General features: G+C 39.5%; 1 protein-coding gene across 3 annotated transcripts in view; it reads right to left on the reverse strand.

The window, feature by feature from the left end:
- Window positions 1–20,075, reverse strand: part of NTRK2 (neurotrophic receptor tyrosine kinase 2) — a 305,915-nt gene that overhangs the window by 30,286 nt on the left and 255,554 nt on the right. For all 3 annotated transcript variants that reach the window (XM_082261136.1, XM_082261135.1, XM_082261134.1), the window contains one exon: window positions 12,746–12,980. In XM_082261136.1, the coding sequence (XP_082117262.1) occupies window positions 12,746–12,980 (235 nt within the window). The remainder of the gene's footprint in view (window positions 1–12,745; window positions 12,981–20,075) is intronic.

Genomic DNA, 20,075 nt, shown 5'->3' on the forward strand with positions numbered 1-20,075 from the left:
CTAAAAAAAAGGCAACTACTGCATCTACCACATCTAATGATTGCTAATTTGCAAGATATGACATTTTTGGCTTTAATACTGCTTTAAGCGGTTGAAAACCGCGGCTGGCGAAAAAAAAAAAAATCCCTTGCAAAGGCAATGGCATAATGTTCTAGTATGCATAGTATACTAGCACATAATGAAATACTAACCTTAGAATGAAGCCCTTCAGCGGCGCACTGTCATCACTGACAGGGCTTTCATCTTCCCCTGGTTTTTTTCCAGGTTTGCGGGCTTTTGCTGTATGAGTGGCTGTCGGCTGCGGCATGGAGCTCTGAAGGTTTGGTATGCTATGCAGAACCTACAGAGTGCATGCACCGCTAATGTCACTTGCTGCATCCGGTGGCAATATCTCCTAAACATTACATGTTTAGGAGATATTCATTGTACCTACAGGTAAACCTTATTTTAGGCTTACCTGTAGGTACAAGTCCAAAAAACAACTTTACTACCACTCTAAATAAACAAAGAAAAATACTGTGTATTTTAGATTGGAGGACTCCAAAGGTAAAACTGAGATCTGCTTAATAACAGTGGGAAACTGGACCCTAACCACTTGCCGACCAGCCGCTGCAGTTATACGGCGGCAGGTTGGCAGGTTCCTGTGAATCCCCCTACCTATACGGTGGTCTGTGGGAGCAATCCTGGGGGCGAGCGTGGGAGAGACCGTTGTTCTCTCTGGTATCAATGCAGAGCTTCTGCGTTCCTCCTATTTAGGAACACAGGTCTTTGTACTGATTTCATAAGCCCACCCCCCCCCCCCCCCCCACAGTTATAAAACACCCCCTAGGCTTACACCTAACCCTTTGATCGCCCCTTCCCTGCCAGTGTCATTCTTACAGTAACAGTGCATACTTTTAGCACTGATTACTGTAGTAATGTCACTGGTCCCCCCAAAAGTGTGAAAAATGTCAGTTAGGGGACCGATCTGTCCGCCGCAATGTGGCTGTCCCGCTAGAAAACGCTGATCGCCGTCACTACTAGTAAAAAAAAATAAAATAAATAAAAATGACAAAAATCTTTCCCTTAGTTTGTAGACGCGATAGCTTTTTTGGAAAACCAATCAAAATACGCTTATTGGGAGTTTTTTTAATCAAAATATCATATGTAGCAGAATACAAATTGGCCTAAAATTATGAAAAAATTAGATTTTTAAAAAAATTTTGGGGGAATGTTATATAGAAATTTAAAACTATGTTTTTTTTAGAATTGTCGTTTTTTTTTTTTTGTTCATAGCGCAAGAAAAAAAAATCATACAGGTGATCAAATACAAGGGTAAATTGCTGCGCTAGCTAATGATTAAAATAAAATCACAATAAAATTAATTGGAAAGCAGCCACACAGAATCTGGAATAGTAACAGATCAAAAGTAAAATATAGTAAACAATGTAGCGCTAATCCTAAAAACATCTCAAAACGACTGAGTGTATAAAGTCTGTGAAAAGTCCCAAATTGTCAGATAAATCAAACTGTGAATCTGGGAAACCACCCCCAGACACCCTGTTCACACTGTCCCTTACCGAATGGAGATGATCCCCATGACAGGGATCCTAAGCGCCCAAATCTTTGATATAGCCCAAGGCGATCCTCCTCATGTCCAGCAATATCCAAACATATAGTCATGGGTAAGTATGGAACAAAGAACAAGGCACCATCATAGCGCAGACCGTTTGATTTATTCACAACAAATAAGGATTAAAAACACTTACAAAGAGCAGGATAAAACGAGCATCTCAGTCAGGTGATCAAATATCACCGAAAGAAAGCTCTATTTGTGGGAAAAAAGGGACATCAATTTTATTTTGGTACAGCGTCTCACAACCACGCAATTGTCAGTTAAAGTAACGCAGTGCCGAATCGCAACAAATGACCTGGTCATCAAGGGGGAAAACTTTCCGGTCCAGAAATAGTTAACCTTCCACAAAGAGAAAAAAAAGCATATGCATGTCTTAAAGCCACCCCAACCCCTTGGTGATCCCAGACACTTTTTTTTTTTTTTTTAAAGTATTAAACATGCCATTTTGTGTCATTGATCTTTTCCTCCTAAACCTTCCTCCTCCTCCGCCGCGGACCACAGCCTGCCTTCCTCCTCCTCGGACCACAGCCTTCCTCCTCCTCCTCCTCGGACCACAGTCTTCCTTCCTCCTCCTCCTCGGACCGCAGCCTACCTACCACAACAGGAAATCCCCCTTCTTCCCCCCTGCTCTTGTCAGATGACTAGAATTGTAGATTCAGTCAGCTCTCTGCATTGCACAGCAGCTCTGCTCCCTCCCCAGCGCTCCACCAAATAGGGAAACAGCCAGCAGCTCAGCTGTTAGCATACCTTGCATACCTTCTGCTCCTTCAGGCTCATAGGCTGGGCTCTCTCTCTGCTTCACCCTGCTTCCTCCAACCCCCCTTTTTCTTCTTTTACACGCCAAATGCAGAGGCACCACGTGCCACAAGGGCTTTAAGGTAGCACCTCTGTACAACACTCCGGATCAATCCCCCCCCCGTCAGCTGGATCTAACTACACATCAGCAACTAATGTGGCTGTATCCCTTAGAGTCCCACAGCTGATAGCCGGTATATCGCCCGGCACTTGCGGGTGTCAGGGAGTCGCAGCCCAAATGCGGGAGACTCCCGCACCTCACGGGAGACTTGGGATGCCTTTACTTGAATAAATTGTATAAAATCAATCATATAAGAAGAGTGACCAAAATGCAGTCTTTCTGATTTGAAAATACCAGAGAAGCAATGCACTTTGCAAATCAATTCCCAATACTTTTGCTAAAATTTTCTATCATGGAGATTGATGGATATCTGAAGTAATCCCTACCCGACTAGAGATAGGCTGTGATAAAAGGCCAAAGATTAAATCATTGGAAAGTGAATGCAACCTTCTTTTTTAACTGATATAATGATCATTTAGATTAGAACATATATACAGCACATTAGACCAAAAATATATATTTTTTTAGAATGTTATTGCTAAAAAGTGACTACTGTGTATGCATATCTTTCTTTTATTAACCCTTTTAAATCAGATCTTTACACTGCAGGAAAAGGTATCCTAGCAACCTCTGAATAGCATCTCTTGTGCTGTGTGCAGATGAAGTGCTTAAGATCTGAATTAATTGGCTACTAGGCAACTGCTTGGTAGTGGTGCAGAGATGAGTCCAAAAATGCACTCAATGCATGGGTTAATACTGAGGAAGGAAACAATCTAGTTCTTCATTTTAAGTATATATTTTCTGTAGTGTGGCAGCACACAAAGACTACCTACTGCCTATTTAATAGGCAGATTTTGCCTAATTATGTCCAAAAAATACAATATCCATGCTTGAAATAGATGTGCATCTGTGAGAAAAATACAAAAAATGTGATTGTTAATTTCATGCAATTGCAAAAAAAATACATTGTTGGTGTGAAATAAAGGACTGGGAAGCTCTGCATAAATTTCCCTCAGAGAATGTTAATGAACGTGAAACCAAGGACTGGCAGTGAAATAAAACATCTAATAAATATTTAAACTGTTCTGCATTAGAACAATTTACGTTAATGACATTTTCTACATAAAAAATAGTCGATTGGTCTTTGTGTATTGAACAAATTTGATTTATGTGGGGAATTAGATGATTTTAAATAGGTGGCAAACAAATGACAGCACAGTCCCAAGATGAAGGACAGTCTGAAATGATAATCGGAATTATTTTAAGATCTGTAGAGCAGATGGAAGACTGAAAGTCTTGATTCCTGTGCTCCAATAAATGTCGCCTGTGTGTCTCTTGCTCATTTGTTCTATGGATTTGTAACCTAGGAAACCTGAACGTGGACTCTGAGAAGTATTGCTGAGAAACCATTAATCCCTAAATGCAATATATGTACAGAGGATTTTGCTTTATTTTTACTCATAACATAATAAATTGTACTGTGCTACACAAGAAAATGGCGATCCTGTGAAAATGTTATCTCATGTAGGTCTTTGTATTTACATTTTACAGCCAAAGCTATGTAACTAGGGGTGGCTTGATAATCATTTGAACTACAGCTTCCCATATGAAGTGCAGTATGTACATTAGAAGTTTATGGAAAGGCAGAAATAGTTTTTAAAGCAATGGGATACATTTTGTTAACGCCTAACCCTGAGATATTAGCAACCGCCCTACCACTCCTAGCCCTACTAACTAACTGCAGATATGAAAAAAATAAATAAAAGCCTGTTCAAATGCACATTTACTTATCTGAAGCCATGGTCACATGAAGATTTTCTGCTCTTCTTCTGTTTACTTCCTGAGGTCTTCTCTGGGTGTCTACATCACTGTCTGAATGATGTGGAAACCCTTCTATTGGTGAAATCGACACTTGCGAAGGCCGAGTCCTCTCTATTAGGGGGCCACGAGAATGCACAGGGGCGGTGAGGGGACCAGTGTCCAAGAAGATACCTAGCTGGGAAAATGCCTGGTCCCCAGGTCACTAAATAAGCTTTTCTGGCACTTTTTGTTTACAAGTTTAAATCAAGTATTTTTTTGCTAGAAAATTACTTATAACCCCCAAACATACAAAACTACAATATTTACCCAAATGTTTTCATATAATGTGAAAGATAGATACCTAACAAGTCACACTTACAATTGCGCATGCTAGTGGAATGGCGACAAATTATGGTACTCTCCATAGGTGACGCTTTAAACACCTTTATAGATTACCTCTTTAGAGTTACAGAGGAGGTCTAGTTCTAGAATTATAACTCTCACTCTAACGTTCGCTGCGATACCTCACATGTGTGGTGTGAATGCCGTTTACATATGCGTGCGTGACTTAAGTATGTGTTCGCTTCTGTGAACGAGCATGGAAGGATGAGGGCACTTTACATTTTTTTTTTATTTTACTTTTTATTTTTTCACTATTTCTTTTATTTTTTTATTTTTTTATCTCTTTTATTCCTATTACAAGGAATGTAAACAATAGAAATAAGGATGACAGGTCTTCCTTTATGGAGAGATCTGGTGTCAAAAGACCCCCAATCTCTTCTTTATCTTTAAAGTCAAAATATATTTTTGATCTTTTGCTTTAAAAAAAAAAAGATTTACTGCCAGCCTGGACTGTAATGCCTCGTACACACCCAACGATTGTTGGCCGTGAATTTGCAGCCAACGTCCGATCGGCCGATTGTCGGCTTGTTATTATGATGCTTCTGACAACCGACTGCGACTTTTCAGCCGAACAAAATCTGGTGTGCATGCTATAAAATTTTTGTTGGCCGTCAACAGAACGGCCGATTGTTCGTCAGTCAGTACAGATTTCTGCAGACAAAAATCAGATGAGCAAGACTGGGCATGCTCAGAGAAGAAAAAACACACGGAAAGTAAACCAGCACATGACATCACTTCTGAAGTTGGTTGTTGTTGGCCGAAAAAAATTTGTGTGCAGTCTAGAGCACATTTCAACCAACACAACAACACTGGACAAAAGGCGGCAGATCGGTCGGCCAACAATCGTTGCGTGTGTACGAGGCATAAGTGATGTGATGATGTTGCTCTGGTCCTCCAAGGCCATAGAGGCAATTAAGGAGTATTAATTCTTTAAATGCCTATGGGAGCAGCCAGCCGCACATTTCTCGGGTGAACCAGCGGAAACAGTAAGTCTGAGAAACACTGACGAGTGGCAGGAGGGGACCTTTCTAGCAGCTCATGAGCCACTCAGACAGGTTTCAACGTACATATACGTATTGCGGTCAGCAAGTGGTTAAACTGTGACTTTGATTCACTACACTTCGGAATGTGTTAGGGCTTTGAAATCAGGACTGAGGAGTAAAGTAATTGATACACAATGCACTACTTAAATTTCATATTTATCTGGGGTTCAGCTTTAAATATTGGGATCACAATGCACTACTTAAATTTCATATTTATCTGGGGTTCAGTTTTAAATATTGGGGTCCTTGCATGTGGACTCCTTTTGTACCTTAAGTTAATGTAGTGTGGAATTTACACTTGTCCTGGCAGGTATATTAGTGTACTTTGAAAACCAGGGGCTCAAGGCAAAAACTATTCACACAACTATCTTCTTCCCTCATTCCTTTTGCTATTCTTACATAGTTGGTAAAGTTGAAAAAATACACCAGCCAATCCAGTTCAACCTATGATGAGTGTTTGTGTGTGTTTATGTCAATAGTATATTGTATACCCCTGTATGTTGTGGTCATTAAGGTGCCCATCTAATCGTTTTTTTAAACTATCGAGGCTCCCCGCTGACACCACTACTTGTGGAAGAGAATTCCACATCTTTACCGCTCTGACGGTATAGAACCCTTTTATGCAGTTTAAGGTTAAACCACTTTTCTTCTTATTTTAGCGAATGGCCGTGAGTCCTTTTATATTCCCTTTCACTGAATAATTTGTTCCTTATGCTAGGGTCGCCAGTACGGTATTTGTACATTGATATCATATCCCGTCTCAAGCGTCTCTTCTGCAGAGAGAATAGGTTCAATGCTTGTAGTCTTTCCTCATAGCTGATGTTCTCCATTCCCCTAATTATTTTTGTTGCCCTTCTCTGGACTTTCTCCAGTTCCAGCACATCCTTCCTGAGGACCGGTGCCCAGAACTGGACGGGATACTCGATATGCGGCTGGACCAGAGTCTTGTAGAATGGGAGAATTATCCTTTTATCTCTGGAATGAATCCCCTTTTATATACATGCCAATATTCTTGTCACCAGTAAATAAAGAGAAAGGCAGTGGTGCGGTCCACGTGTGCTTCTCCCACCAGTCGCTGTACAGAAACTGCCTGCACTAACAGGCTCTAAGTAGTGACTGGAGGAAAATACCCGTGATCTGCATTAGTCCTCTTCTCCCATCTCCCATGATAGACAAAGGCAGTGACAGCAGCTTTTAGAGGAAGCAATTGGGGACCAGAGGGTAAAGTGAGGACTTTTTTTCTGCCACTCTAGAAAGCTGCCATCTGAGATTAGATTCTCACATTTCTACATAGTAGAGATGCCTTGAGAGTCAGAGAAATCCTGTGATGACACTTGATATTAGAGAAATCTTCAGTTTGAAATCCAGATGAGTACAACACTTTGCTACTTGACACATAGCTTATGGTCTGTGTTATGCGTCACTGGGAGCAGACGTCTGTGCACAGAGATATCAAAACAGCACACTGTACTTTTATATAGCAAAACAAATAAACTTCCAGACATTAATAGTATATAAAGGTTTATGTAAATCATACAAAGGCCTGGTAACTTAGCTTCCATTTATTGCTAGGAATGAGTTGCTTTTCTCACTTGAAGCCTTTATTCCTTAATTTTTGACCTGTTGATGCAAGCCATACCTTAAGTCCTATGGTGACAATGCTGAAAAGCATTTTTATTTTTTTACTTGTAATGGCAGCGATCAGTGATTATTAGCGGGACTGCGACATTGTGGCGGACAGATCGCACACCTAACTGACATGAAACTTCTGGGGGGACCAGTGACATTACTATAGTAATCAGTGCTAAAAATATGCACTGTCACTGTATTAATGGCACTGGCAGGGAAGGGGTTAACACCAGGGGCGATCAAAAGGTTAAATGTAGTGGGTGCTTTCTAACTGTGGGGGGATAGGCTTGCTGTATGAACACAGAGACCTGTGTTCCTAAATAAGAGGAACACAGGATCCCTGTGTTCATTAATGCCAGAAAAGCGTTCTGCCGTGTTTACAGCGGCAGATCGCTGTTCTGTCTCAACGGGGAGCGATTGCATATGCCCAGCGGCAATTGCGGCCACCGGACCCACTGCTGGGTATCCAAAGAACCAACACTGGTGAGTACAACATTGGATCCCTGGACAGGTAATTGTCTGATCATTAAAAATAAGCATCCTCACTGCACATGTGCGAATTGAGCTGCACTGTGTGAATGGTTCCACAGCCTCCTTGGACTTGTGACGTGTCCCAGAAGGTACGCGATTCCAGTAGCAGTGGGGGGTGGGTACCTGTTAAAACTAGGTACCCGCTCCCCAAAAAATTATGTTCCAAAAGTAGAAGAGTAGGGAGGAGGAAGAGCGGAAATTTAGTTTTGCAGTGCTGTTCTGCTTTAATGGATCATTATAGAAATGGCCTTTGTCTCAAATATAGCATTTGCTACTTGCTAACATTTATTTCCACAGTCTTTGTCAGGGAAAACTAACCCAAGGGAACTAGTATCTGACAATCGGCCACAATTTGTTTTGTCTGAGTTTGAATTTTTTCTGGGGGAGAGAGAAATATTGTAAAAGAAAATCCTCTGTTTATAACCCTCAAGAAGCCTTAAAGAAGTTCTTCAGACTGCAAACCTTAAAGGAAAATCTTGGAAAGTTTTTAATCCAGAGTCCCTACATGGCTACAGAGGGACTAGATATGAAACTACGATAAGCATCACCAACTAAACTGCTACATGGCAGACTAATGTTCACTAAACTACATGTTGCAAACATACAACTCTTGCAAAGTCCAGTGCCTTGGAAATCATCAGTTGCTAAGACTGTTACAGATCAACAAGATAAAAGTGAGGCATATACTGGTCAGAAACATGGTGTGAAAGAAGTACACTTTCAGTATAGATCTCTAGTTAGAGTAACCTGGTTTATTGAACCAGGAGCAATACACATTTTACAATCTTTTTAGAGTGACAAGTCAATGAGGCCTGTATATCTGTGAACTCTCTAGTGCAGTGATGGCGAACCTTGGCACCCCAGATGTTTTGGAACTACATTTCCCATAATTCTCAACTACACTGTAGAGTGCATGAGCATCATGGGAAATGTAGTTCCAAAACATCTGGAGTGCTAAGGTTCACCATCACTGCTGTAGTGGTTGCACATGGAATGCCAGTCGGCTTGCGCCTGTTAAGCAGCACTTCTCAGCAGTTATGTTTGAAGTACATTTTCCTGTCTAACTGATAACAACCAAACTGTAGACAAAGAACCTGAATCACCTAGACATACTTGAGATTTATAAGGTCTCCTGTGTAGACAAAGGATTATGTGAAGTAGTCAACATGCATAGTACAGATTATGATATAATTCTTTACATTGTTGTTGTTTGTATTTTTTTTTAATATTAAGGAAAAGATTCTTGTATACTATGGGGAGAATATGCCACTATTTACAATATACTCTGTACAAATTAGCTCTTGTTTCTGCTTTGATTTAAGCCCCGTACACACGTACCGAATGTCGGCCGAACGATCGGCCGTCTTTTGTCCGGTGCTGTCCTGTCGGCTGAAAAGTGCTAAAGACTGCACATGAATTTTGTCGGCCAACAACAGCCGACTGCAGAAGTGATGTCATGTGATGGTTAACTTTCCGTGTCTTTTTTTTTTCTCAGAGCATGCCCAGTCTTGCTAATCTGCTGTTAGTCGGCCGAATTCTGTACTGACTGGCAAACAATCGGCCGTTCTGGTGACGGCCAACAAAAATTTTATAGCCTGCACACCCGATTCTGTTCGGCCCGAAAAGTCGCTGTCGGTTGTCGGAAGCATCATACTAACAAGCCGACAATCGGCCGATCGTTCGGCGGCCGAATATTTACGGCCGACAATCGCTACATGTGTACGGGCCTATACTCATAAACCGGTACATGAAATAGGTGTGCTTGAACTTGTTAATAAAGAACTCCACTGTCTCTCTGGCTACAGGACACAAGAGTAAGGAACGTTGTAAAAACAGTTGTTTAAATATTTTTTTGTCTTGCTGTTCTTACACACCCTCTTAGATGATCCAATATATATGTAGTGCCCTGTGAGAACAGTGCAATTGTTGCTCAGTAACAAATGGGACCAGTAGACATTTGGCATACTGTATGTTAAAAAAAGTTCAGTGTCAACTGTAGCTAAGTTTAAAAAGCTGTAGATAGAAACCACAGCTACCAACCTATTTAAAACATTTCCCATTGGGCACAGTAAATGCTTCAAGGACTTGTGCAGGCATAGCTGAACAAAGTTAGGAAAAAAATATTATTCTAATTATGGTTCTCTCTCTCTCTCCATCTTTTTTGTTATATGAAATGTCTGTATTTATTCCACCTTTTCTGGCCCTGTGTGTCATTCCATCCTTAAATACCCACATCAAAAAGTTTACAAGGAGAGCAATGTTGCCTTGAGTTTCATCTTATATTTCCTGCTGCTTTGCATGCAAATCATGTCTCCAGATTGTTTTCTTTATTGCTAACATGTCATTATCACAGCTGTGGTGAAGTGGAGATGGCACCATTATATTTGCCTTCGTTGGGTGCCTATAAACAGGCACTGGTAGCTACAACTGCTATCAGAAGTCTTGTTGATGATATCAGAAAAAGCAGAAAAACAAAACAAAATACTAAGAGCCCATTCACATTAGCGCGACTTGTCAGGCGACTTGTCAGCCTGACAAGTCGCGGTATGTCGCGGTCCATTGAGTAGTACAGGACCCGTTCTAATAGGAGCGACACAAGTCGCTCCGACTTAGAAAAAGGGTCCTGTACTACTTTGGGGTGACCTCGGAGCGACTTGCATAGACTTCCATTATGTGAAGTCTCTGCAAGTCGCGCCGAAGTCGCGGTGCACAGCGGTGCACGCAACTTCACAGGTCGCCCCCCGAAGTCGTGTCGCCTCAATGTGAATGGGCTCTTAATGTTAAAGTTCACAAATTGCTACAGAACAGTTTATATAACTCCCTTCATGACAACATTATGTTACAGTAAATTCTTCATAAGAAATGGGTTCTTTTTATTTGTCTCTATGGTTAGTTTGGCCACAGATGTTACCATACTATAAATTTTACCTTCAACATTTATATATGGCAATTTGACCCCAGCTCACTTAGTCAATGCATATAAACTAATAAATGTCACAGTAGCTGTTATTTAATCAATTCCACACAATACTGCATTACCAAACAGACTAATGAGCTACAACCAGTGACAACTATGGCACAAAGGGGTATTTTTATTAAAAAAAAAAAAAAACGCAAATTTTCAGCTCCATCTAATGACCATAATGTGGTATTTTCTGAAATAACACATTCAGGAAAATACTGCATTAGGGCCAATAGATGGATCTACCGATCATAGGAAAAACCACATTAAACAAATAACAGGGATTATTTGCATCCGCGACCTTAACACAGCACTTTATTTTTCTATAGATAGAGCCGAAAGTGTAATGCATTTTATTGTTTCTTTCAATTTTGCTAATTTTTCCTACTGAAACATCCAGCAGATTACAGAAACAGTCTGTTTTAAGCTCATAACAACTTCAACTAACTACGAAGTCATAATATACATTGATAATATATATTATCACTGTTGCAAGGTCTCACGGCAATCATTAGAGAAGGAGCCACTGTCAACAGCTCTAGTAAACAGAGCAGGACCTCAGTTGTCACACTGGCAGATGGTCTTGGCATAGCAAACAAGGGCATGTGCACCATTAGGGGCATTCTATAGTGCACAAGGTAACTCAAGATTTAACTAAAGCTCTTCAACTTTATCTACTCCATTATTGGTCCACAAGTGGGTAAAAGAAAACATCAACCCACTTGTACCCAAATACAGGCTCCATTTTGCATAATTTGCACTTTAATTTTGCACTTTATATAGTATACCTTTTTTGCGGTGTGTACCATTTCACTGATCTTCACAAAATCACCAGATTTTGAGCAGCGGCATTTTAGGGTAATTTTAATCCATACCGCAGGAACCACTTTATATTTTTCAGGCTCCATTTATTGTTAACATTTTATTTACAGTATGACCTCCCTCAGTATGGTGCAGCAATTAATCATACCGGTGCTCCTCCTATTAAAAGCAACCACATGTGTAGACCTAAGGAGGGGTCCATACAGCTCAGTGCATTCCAAAGTGTAAGAGCCTAAAATCATTGAAATAGCTGGGAAGTAAATATAAGAATTTCTCTACAAGGGAGAAAAATAATTTACTAGAGTTTAATCAGCAGAAGATAACGTATATTGTTATAAAGAAAACTTCTCCACCAAAATATAAATTGCTAATGCAGTAATAAGTGGGAACATCAATCTTTGACAAGAAACAGACTACAAAAATAGAGGCGATTACTGTTTGTAGTCTAAAAGCTTTTACTTAAAGTGAAGAAACAGAAGTTACAATACTGCTTTCTTGACTTCCCATCAATTCTTCAAATTTAAGTCATGAGTCATAACCTTATTTCAGCTACTATACATTTTAACAGGAACTTTTCCATTACTCAAGCATGTAAATAGTGATACCGTCATTATTTTCTTCATCTCTTTTCACCTCCAGCACTCCTTATTTTCCCAAAATGTGCAGTCTATGAAGACTAAACATTGCTATCGCTGATATGCAAATTTTGACTTTCTGACAAAAATCAGTAGCCAAATCTTCATCTTCCTCTCTAACTGTTTTCTTTGGCAGCTGACATATTGCTACTGCTCTGTGGAAATCAGTCATACATGGCATGTCATAGGAAGGCCAGAGGTGACAGCATGGCTTCACCTTCTCTAAGCTGTGTGAGAAACAAGATGGCAGCCTTAAGTTGGGTATGAATAGCTGAGTCTCAGGGGGACAGACTGAAGCAGTTTTTGGTAACTGATTATATACTCATAGTTCATTTTGAAGAATAATTTCAGTAAAAATTGAGAAAGGAAAGGACTGCTTTAATGTATGTTCTGAGTCTTGTAGCGTATACCATTTTCACAGTCTCTGCATAGGACAAAATGTGAACTTACCCTGTAGTAATCAGTACTGTACACATCTCTAGACATTCCAAAGTCTCCAATTTTCACTAAGAGGTTTTCTCCCACCAGGCAATTCCTTGTTGCCAGATCTCGATGGACGAAGTGCTGTGAGGCTAGGTACACCATACCTGCTGCAATCTGCTGGGCTATGTGAAGCATCTGAGACTGAGTCAATTCAGCGGGGCGGTTCCCTTCTGCCATAAGCACGGCATCTGGTCCATGGGCCCTGAAATAGAAACAAAATTGTTATTAATAAAAAGATCACAGCAACTGAGCAGTACTGTAACTGGATAGGTTTCCCAGGAATTCTAAGAGTAAATAATAAATCCATTAAATAAGGATTACAGTGGTTACATTTATGGACTTGCTAAAGGAAAAGTAATCAGTATTTTTGTGGGTATGATGTGTAAAAGTTTGAGTGCATAGAAATTACAACAGCCAGCATACAAGATTTTGAATGCTGGTGCTTGTAATAGAGATTTTAATAGTACCTGTACATGTGCTGACTTTTTTATTATTTGACAACACAATGTACAGATTTTTTAGACCTCCCGCTTTGGTTAACCCCTTGGAGCCTAAGCCTTTTTCTGACATTTGTTGCTTACAAGTTAAAATCAGTATTTTTTGCTAGAAAAATTACTTAGAACCCCCAAAAATTATATATATATATATATATATATATATATATATATATATTTTTAGCAGAGACCCCAAAGAATAAAATGGTGATCATTGCAATATTTTAAGTCACGAGGTATTTGCGTAGCAGTCTTTTAAATGCAATTTTTGAAATAAATACACTTTCATAAATAAAAAAAAAAAAAGTAAAGTTTGGCCAATTTTTTTTCTAAAATGTGAAAGATGATATTACACTGAGTAAATAGATACCTAACATGTCATGCTTTAAAATCGCGCACACCCATGGAATGGCGACAAACTTCGGTACTTAAAGATCTATATAAGCGAAGCGTTAAAACATTTTAACGGTTACCTGTTTAGAGTTACAGAGGAGGTCTTGTGCTAGAAGTATTGCTCTCACTCTAACGATTGCGAGGATACCTCACATGTGTGGTTTAAACACCGTTTTCATATGCGTGATTTTTTTTATTTTTCTTAACTGTTTTATTTTATTAATTTTTTTTTACCCTATTCATTTAAAAAAAAAAAATGTGATCACTTTTATTGCTGTCACAAGGAATGTAAACATCCCTTGTGGCAGTAGTAGGCAGTGACAGTTGCTCTTTTTGGAGGGATCTGGGGTCTAAAAGACCCCAAATCCCTCCTCTGCACTTAAAAGCATTCAAAATGCCAAGTTTGGTTGTATTGAATGCTGTAATTTTTTTTTTTGTCTAGCACCTTTAAGGCTTCAGTATCCAGAAGTGATGTCATGACATTGCCTCTGGGTTTTTACATCGGAGACCCGATCAGAGCCAAATTCGGCTTTGTTCGGGTCTTTGACCAGCCGGCGGACGTGGCGGCTGGTCGTTCTGGTCTCCCGGTAGGACAGGAGACCTGGACGAGCTGCAGGATTCAGAGGGAGGGGAGGACGCCCTCTCCCGCTCCTAGTAATAACAGCTGAGTGGCTGCTCTGTCACATCAGTTGTCATTACAAGAAAGCCGACCATCGGCTCTAAACAACGGTTCCAGGGTTATGCCTCTAACTGCAGGCATCACCCAGGTACAACACCCTAAAGTCGAGGCCGCATATTTGCATTCTGTCGGTGCTAAGGGGTTAAAAAATGCGCATTTTACTGCTTAGGCAGCTGGTCACACAAATGTTTAATAAATTTTTCAGGAAGATGAAAAAAACACAGATACCTTAGCCCTCCTTCACATTGGAGCGTTTTGTCATGTGATTGGAAAAGGTTAAATCGCAGGATGAGTCGCAGCCTATTGCCGGCAATTACACCGCTCCAATCCGTGTGACACCAACCTTGCAGCGCCGCACTGATTTGAAAAATTAGTTCCTGCACTACTCTTGCCAATTTCAGGTACGACTTCTATAGACATCTGTGCATGAAGCCCACACAGATGTCTTTCGAGTAGCATGTGAAATCACGCTGACCTGCTACTTTGGAATCATGCTATTTCAAGTGAAGCAGCACGATTTCAAAGTAGCATTAATGTGAATCAGGGCTTAGTGCACCTTATTAGAACAGATTTAAAAAAAACAGTATTATTTTGGATGGTCATAGAAAACGGAAACGTATGCATCGATCAGCCAGACAGCTTCAGGTTGGGAATACGTGCGCACATCAATATACCCAGTTTCAATAATATTAAATTAAATCTACACTTTTATTAATGTGTTAAGATTTCTTAAAATTAAGCATTGAAAGAGAAGTTTTCAGAACCAACATTTATTTCCCGTTTTACAACCTAAGAATAATGTTTTTTTTTTTTATTTGAGAAAGTTCATCTGCGGCCTGTATTTTTGGAAGAGGTTTTCGTTTAATAACGGAACTCATTTATTTGATTTGAAATGTTCAGTCCACATTCTTATCTCAGCATCCTTCCTTCAGTCATGAAATCAAAGTCTCCCACAGCGTGCAGCTGTACAAAGCCACAACGGTTTTAGCTGTGCTTCCTACACTCCCCCAAATCTTTCTCCCTACAATGAACTCTGCACTCAGACATTGCATTTGACCTTCAACATGTGGTCTGATGTCTGAAACATGAAGCTGTGCAGCATAAAACTGAGCACAAAATTCATTAAGGTCTCAGATGCATTTCCTTTGACAGCCTCTGGGGGCAATGCAGGTTAACAAATTATCCAACAAAAGGTTATTTTCAGCTGCACCTATTAGCGTGGTGAAATGTAAAAAGAGATTAGAAAGCAAATAGGTTATATTACAAATTATATCATTTGGACTTAATTAGATTTTTACCTTAATTACAGTAACTGTAAAATACGTTTTTTGCCATTCTTGATCATTTTTTTTTGACAAAAGCTTGTGCGCTGTCTTTATGCTTACTGTGATTCTGCACCCTTCAGTTCTACTGCATTAGAATATCAAGCCAAGATGTAAATTCAAGGCTGCTGTATGTAAGTGATTGTTAAGCATATTACAAACAATTATCTAGAATGGCAATCGCTACTGCATGCGAGATTGTATGGAGCTGTAAGGGAGTGTTGCAATACAGATTATGAAATAAATTTGCTGCAGTAGTGAAAAAAAAAAAAAAAAACTGGACGGCAATGTTATGAAGTAGGGACCACCTACTTAATAAACTAAAAATCTTCTACAACGGATAGTATGACATGAGAACAGGTGGCACATAGCAAACGTTATGATGGCAGTACAGGACAGGCTAAATTTTGGGAGACATTCTTTACTTTGGGCTAAACATCAACAAATCATGTAAGAGGCAATGATTAGGGAGTGAACCTTTTTTTTTTTTTTTTTTTTAAAGCACAGATTTTTTAATTTTAGGACCCCACAACCGATCGAGCATTGTTTAAATTAACCAATGCTTTATGACTTGCTTACCAAGAATAGCCAATCTCTAAACCCTTACAAACAGTATATAATTTTGCATGCAAAGCAAACTGTATACTCCCTGTTCAGGCTCGAACAACTTCTTCTGAATGAAGAATTTGCTATGTTGGGCCCCAGATTATGCAATCAAATGAAATACTTGCAAAATTTGGGACATATGCTGCTTTATGGTGCGTTCAGCACTTTCTCATGTGAACCTATGTAAGCCAGGACAAGTGGTTTACAAAAATGTATGGGTTTGGGGCAAATACATTTATTCATGAACCTTATTTGGGTTTGCATTTCAGACAGTAATAAATATGGTTTTTGTCATGCAATTTTCATATTTTATAGATTCTCGCTAAGTTATTTTGTATTCATACTTAACAGATATAATGGTCAAAATCATCTGTGGTATGTCGCTTGTATACTAATAGTGTGTAATCTAATTTCACATGTAAAACAACAGACAGCGCCAGAAAAGTCTGGCCTAACCACAGTTCTGTAACAAATATATTTTTTGTGTTGTTGTAGAAAAGAGGAATATAAAGATTTAGTTAGAACAGGCTCCAAGATCTTTTTAGATTACTGTAATGTGTAGACGTTTCTTTTTAAAGCAGCCAAGGTTTCCATGTACCAGGACCTGTGATCAGTGGTTCAGAAACCAGGAGAAAATTCACCCTCAACTCTATGATGCAGAGTCAGTGAAAAACAACTTACATTGTGTGCTAAATATCATAGACTTCAGCTGATCTTTCAGCATTCACTAGGCAAACTAGGCTATTATAGTGACTTTAAAGTTTGAACTGAGAGACTCCTTGGCTGCTAGGAGAGTGACCAGAACCTTGCTTGGTATAGAGAAGATATTGTCCTTCATTGGAAATCCCCTACATCACTGACTCTGGATAAATAGAAATTGATAGTGCGTACTACTCTTCCCTTGTATAGAGCCATGGACATCAGCAGAAGTCAATCCTAATTTGAAAAAGTGTGGTCCCCAAACACTGTGATTTTGACTTGACTTCCTTTGGTATCATAGTTGAAAGGTAGGGCCTTCCCCTATCTATTAAGATCCTTCTTTATGTGCCACCTTTTTTGACTTACTATACATTTCACCGGGTCTCCCCCTGGAGGCTTCCTTATGGGTGTGTCCTCTGCTGTTGGGGGGCATGATGTTTGTTCTGTGGAATTATTTTCTCTGTGGATTTACAATGTGCTGCCTAATCTATCTAGTCCTCTATATGATGTCTAGGGGATTATGGTATAATTTCTACCCTGTTGATGATCCTGATGAGGGTGCTCCAGTGTTGAGCACAAAGTTTTGTTTTTTGTTCCTTTCTCTTTGTAGATGGATACTGTTTGTAGTTTTGAAATGAATCTTTTATGATCTATTTCTTGGAAAACTCAATAAAATAAATGTATATAAAAAAATTGAACTGAGACCAAAGAAAAAAAATCTCAACAGGAGAGAATGAGAATCCAAATTTCTCTATCACTCTGCATTAAAGTAATGAAAAAAGCCTCACTTACAGCAATGCTTCCGATTTCTTTACTCAACGTTCTTTATGAGATATGTGTGTGCATGCACATGTGTGAATGTGGGAGGTTTTCCTAAAACGTAAGCTGGCTCATAGAGGGGCCAAAATTCATCCAGGTTAGCAGAGACCAGATGAATTTTGGTCGATGTGTGGCTACCCCTGCTCTACAGAAGTTGATTTTTAGATCAACTTCTGTTTAATGGGAAGGTTGGAAAACTTTTCTCAATTGCAGCCAATTGACTAAAGACACATTTTGTGAAAAAAAAAAAAAAAAAAAGACACTAATCAGTGTATTCTGAGAGCAGAGAGTCCCACTGTCAGAATACAATATTCCGGCTGCGGGGATTCCTTCATCCACCTCCCTCGTGAAAATAGAGGAATCTGTTCTCCTTTTTTTTTCTTCAACGCTCTGACTGAATGAAAAAAAATGACCCATCTATATCCAGCCTTAGTTAGCAATGGCTACAAACAGGATTTAGACTATCTGAAAATGGCAAAAATCTCCATTTACATATGATTACTGAGCTCCAAAACTTGCCGGATAGCCTGATATCAGTGGCACATACTCAGGACTTTAGTCTTCTGCTCCATTATGGAGGCCCAAGTTGGAAAATCTCCTTGTGAAATAACAAGTGTTTGACTCTTCTACAGCACGTTAGAAATGGCTTCATAATCACAAGCAATTTATTGGATGCCCTAAGATGAAAGAGTTTCAGTAACTACATCTAAGATTCCCTATTCAACTATTGATGATCAGAGTTATAAGGATACAATCTGTTTCACACGTGTCCCTCGTCTACGTGTGTTAGTATATTTGTTTCAGTCTGTAGAATAAAAACCACCATAGCAGTTAAAATAAACAATTCATGCAGATTAGTATAAGAGTCTAGGTGGAGCTTAATTTGTGATTGCAAATATAACATATTATTTTCATGAAGACATATTGTTACATTTTACCACGGCATGCTTTCCTTTTAGGCAGTGCCCTATGAAACAATTGTCTCTTTTGTAGCACAAGAAAAAACACTGGTAAGATGAAAGTAGGGTCCACCACGATAAATTAGTGTACAGTCCTGTGTAAGTGCTATAATACTCTAATAATACTAATATTCTAATATTCTAAACATACTCTAAAGAAGGAACCTATGTGCATCAGATATTGCCAGGAACTACTAGGTAGGAGATTAATTAGATCACAACATAGGTATGAATGCAGAGTCCAGTGCTATATAGCAGTGGTCCTCAACCCTGGTCCTCAGGGCCCACTAACAGGCCAGGTTTGCAAGATAACTGAAATACATCCCAGGTGATATCATTTGCTGCTCAGTGATTGCAGTATTCTAGTCTGCATCTCCCCAAGGTAATACTTAAAATCTGGCCTGTTAGTGGGCCCTGAGGACCACTGCTATATAGTAACTAGGTATATAATGGATAGATACATATACCCACACAAATGCATACAAACACTTAGTGGGGGCAGTCAACAAACTGCTGTGTTTTATGTTTATGCGTTTTAAGATATCCATGATTTAGATCCCTAGAGTATGTTTGCTTCCAAATAGGTGACTAAATGGGATGGGATGGTCAGTTAGAGCTAAAGGCTTTTTAGCTCTATGCCCCAGCATAAAATAACATCTCCATTTCATCCCCCCAGTTTTATCTAGAACCTTTACATAGTTAGACATTATGTCTGCTGAGGGCCAAACATATTTAATTCCCCCAAAAAGTTATATCTCTTAGAAAAACATTACTATAGTAAAAACTGCAACGTAGAATATTTTATTCTAGTGAAAGGGCACCTTAATCATTCTGTGAAGTAGGGAGTTCCAAAAATACACTATATTACCAAAAGTATTGGGATGCCTGCCTTTACACGCACATGAACTTTAATGGCATCCCAGTCTTAGTCCGAAGGGTTAAATATTGAGTTGGCCCACCCTTTGCAGCTATAACAGCTTCAACTCTTCTGGGAAGACTTTCCACAAGTTTTTGAAGTGTGTCTATGGGAATGTTTGGCCATTCTTCCAGAAGCGCATTTGTGAGTTTAGGCACTGATGTTGGACGAGAAGATCTGGTTTGCAGTCTCCGCTCAAATTCATTCCAAATGTTTTCTTTCGGGTTGAGGTCAGTCAAGTTCCTCCACCCCAAACTCACTCATCCATGTCTTTAAAGACCTTGCTTTGTGCACTGGTGCGCAGTCATGTTGGAACAGAAAGGGACCATTCCCAAACTGTTCCCACAAAGTTGGGAGCATAAAATTGTCCAAAATGTCTTGGTATGCTGACACCTTAAGAGTTCCCTTCA

This window comes from Pelophylax lessonae, assembly GCF_965119305.1.
Source record: "Pelophylax lessonae genome assembly, chromosome: 1".
Classification (NCBI taxonomy): domain Eukaryota; kingdom Metazoa; phylum Chordata; class Amphibia; order Anura; family Ranidae; genus Pelophylax; species Pelophylax lessonae.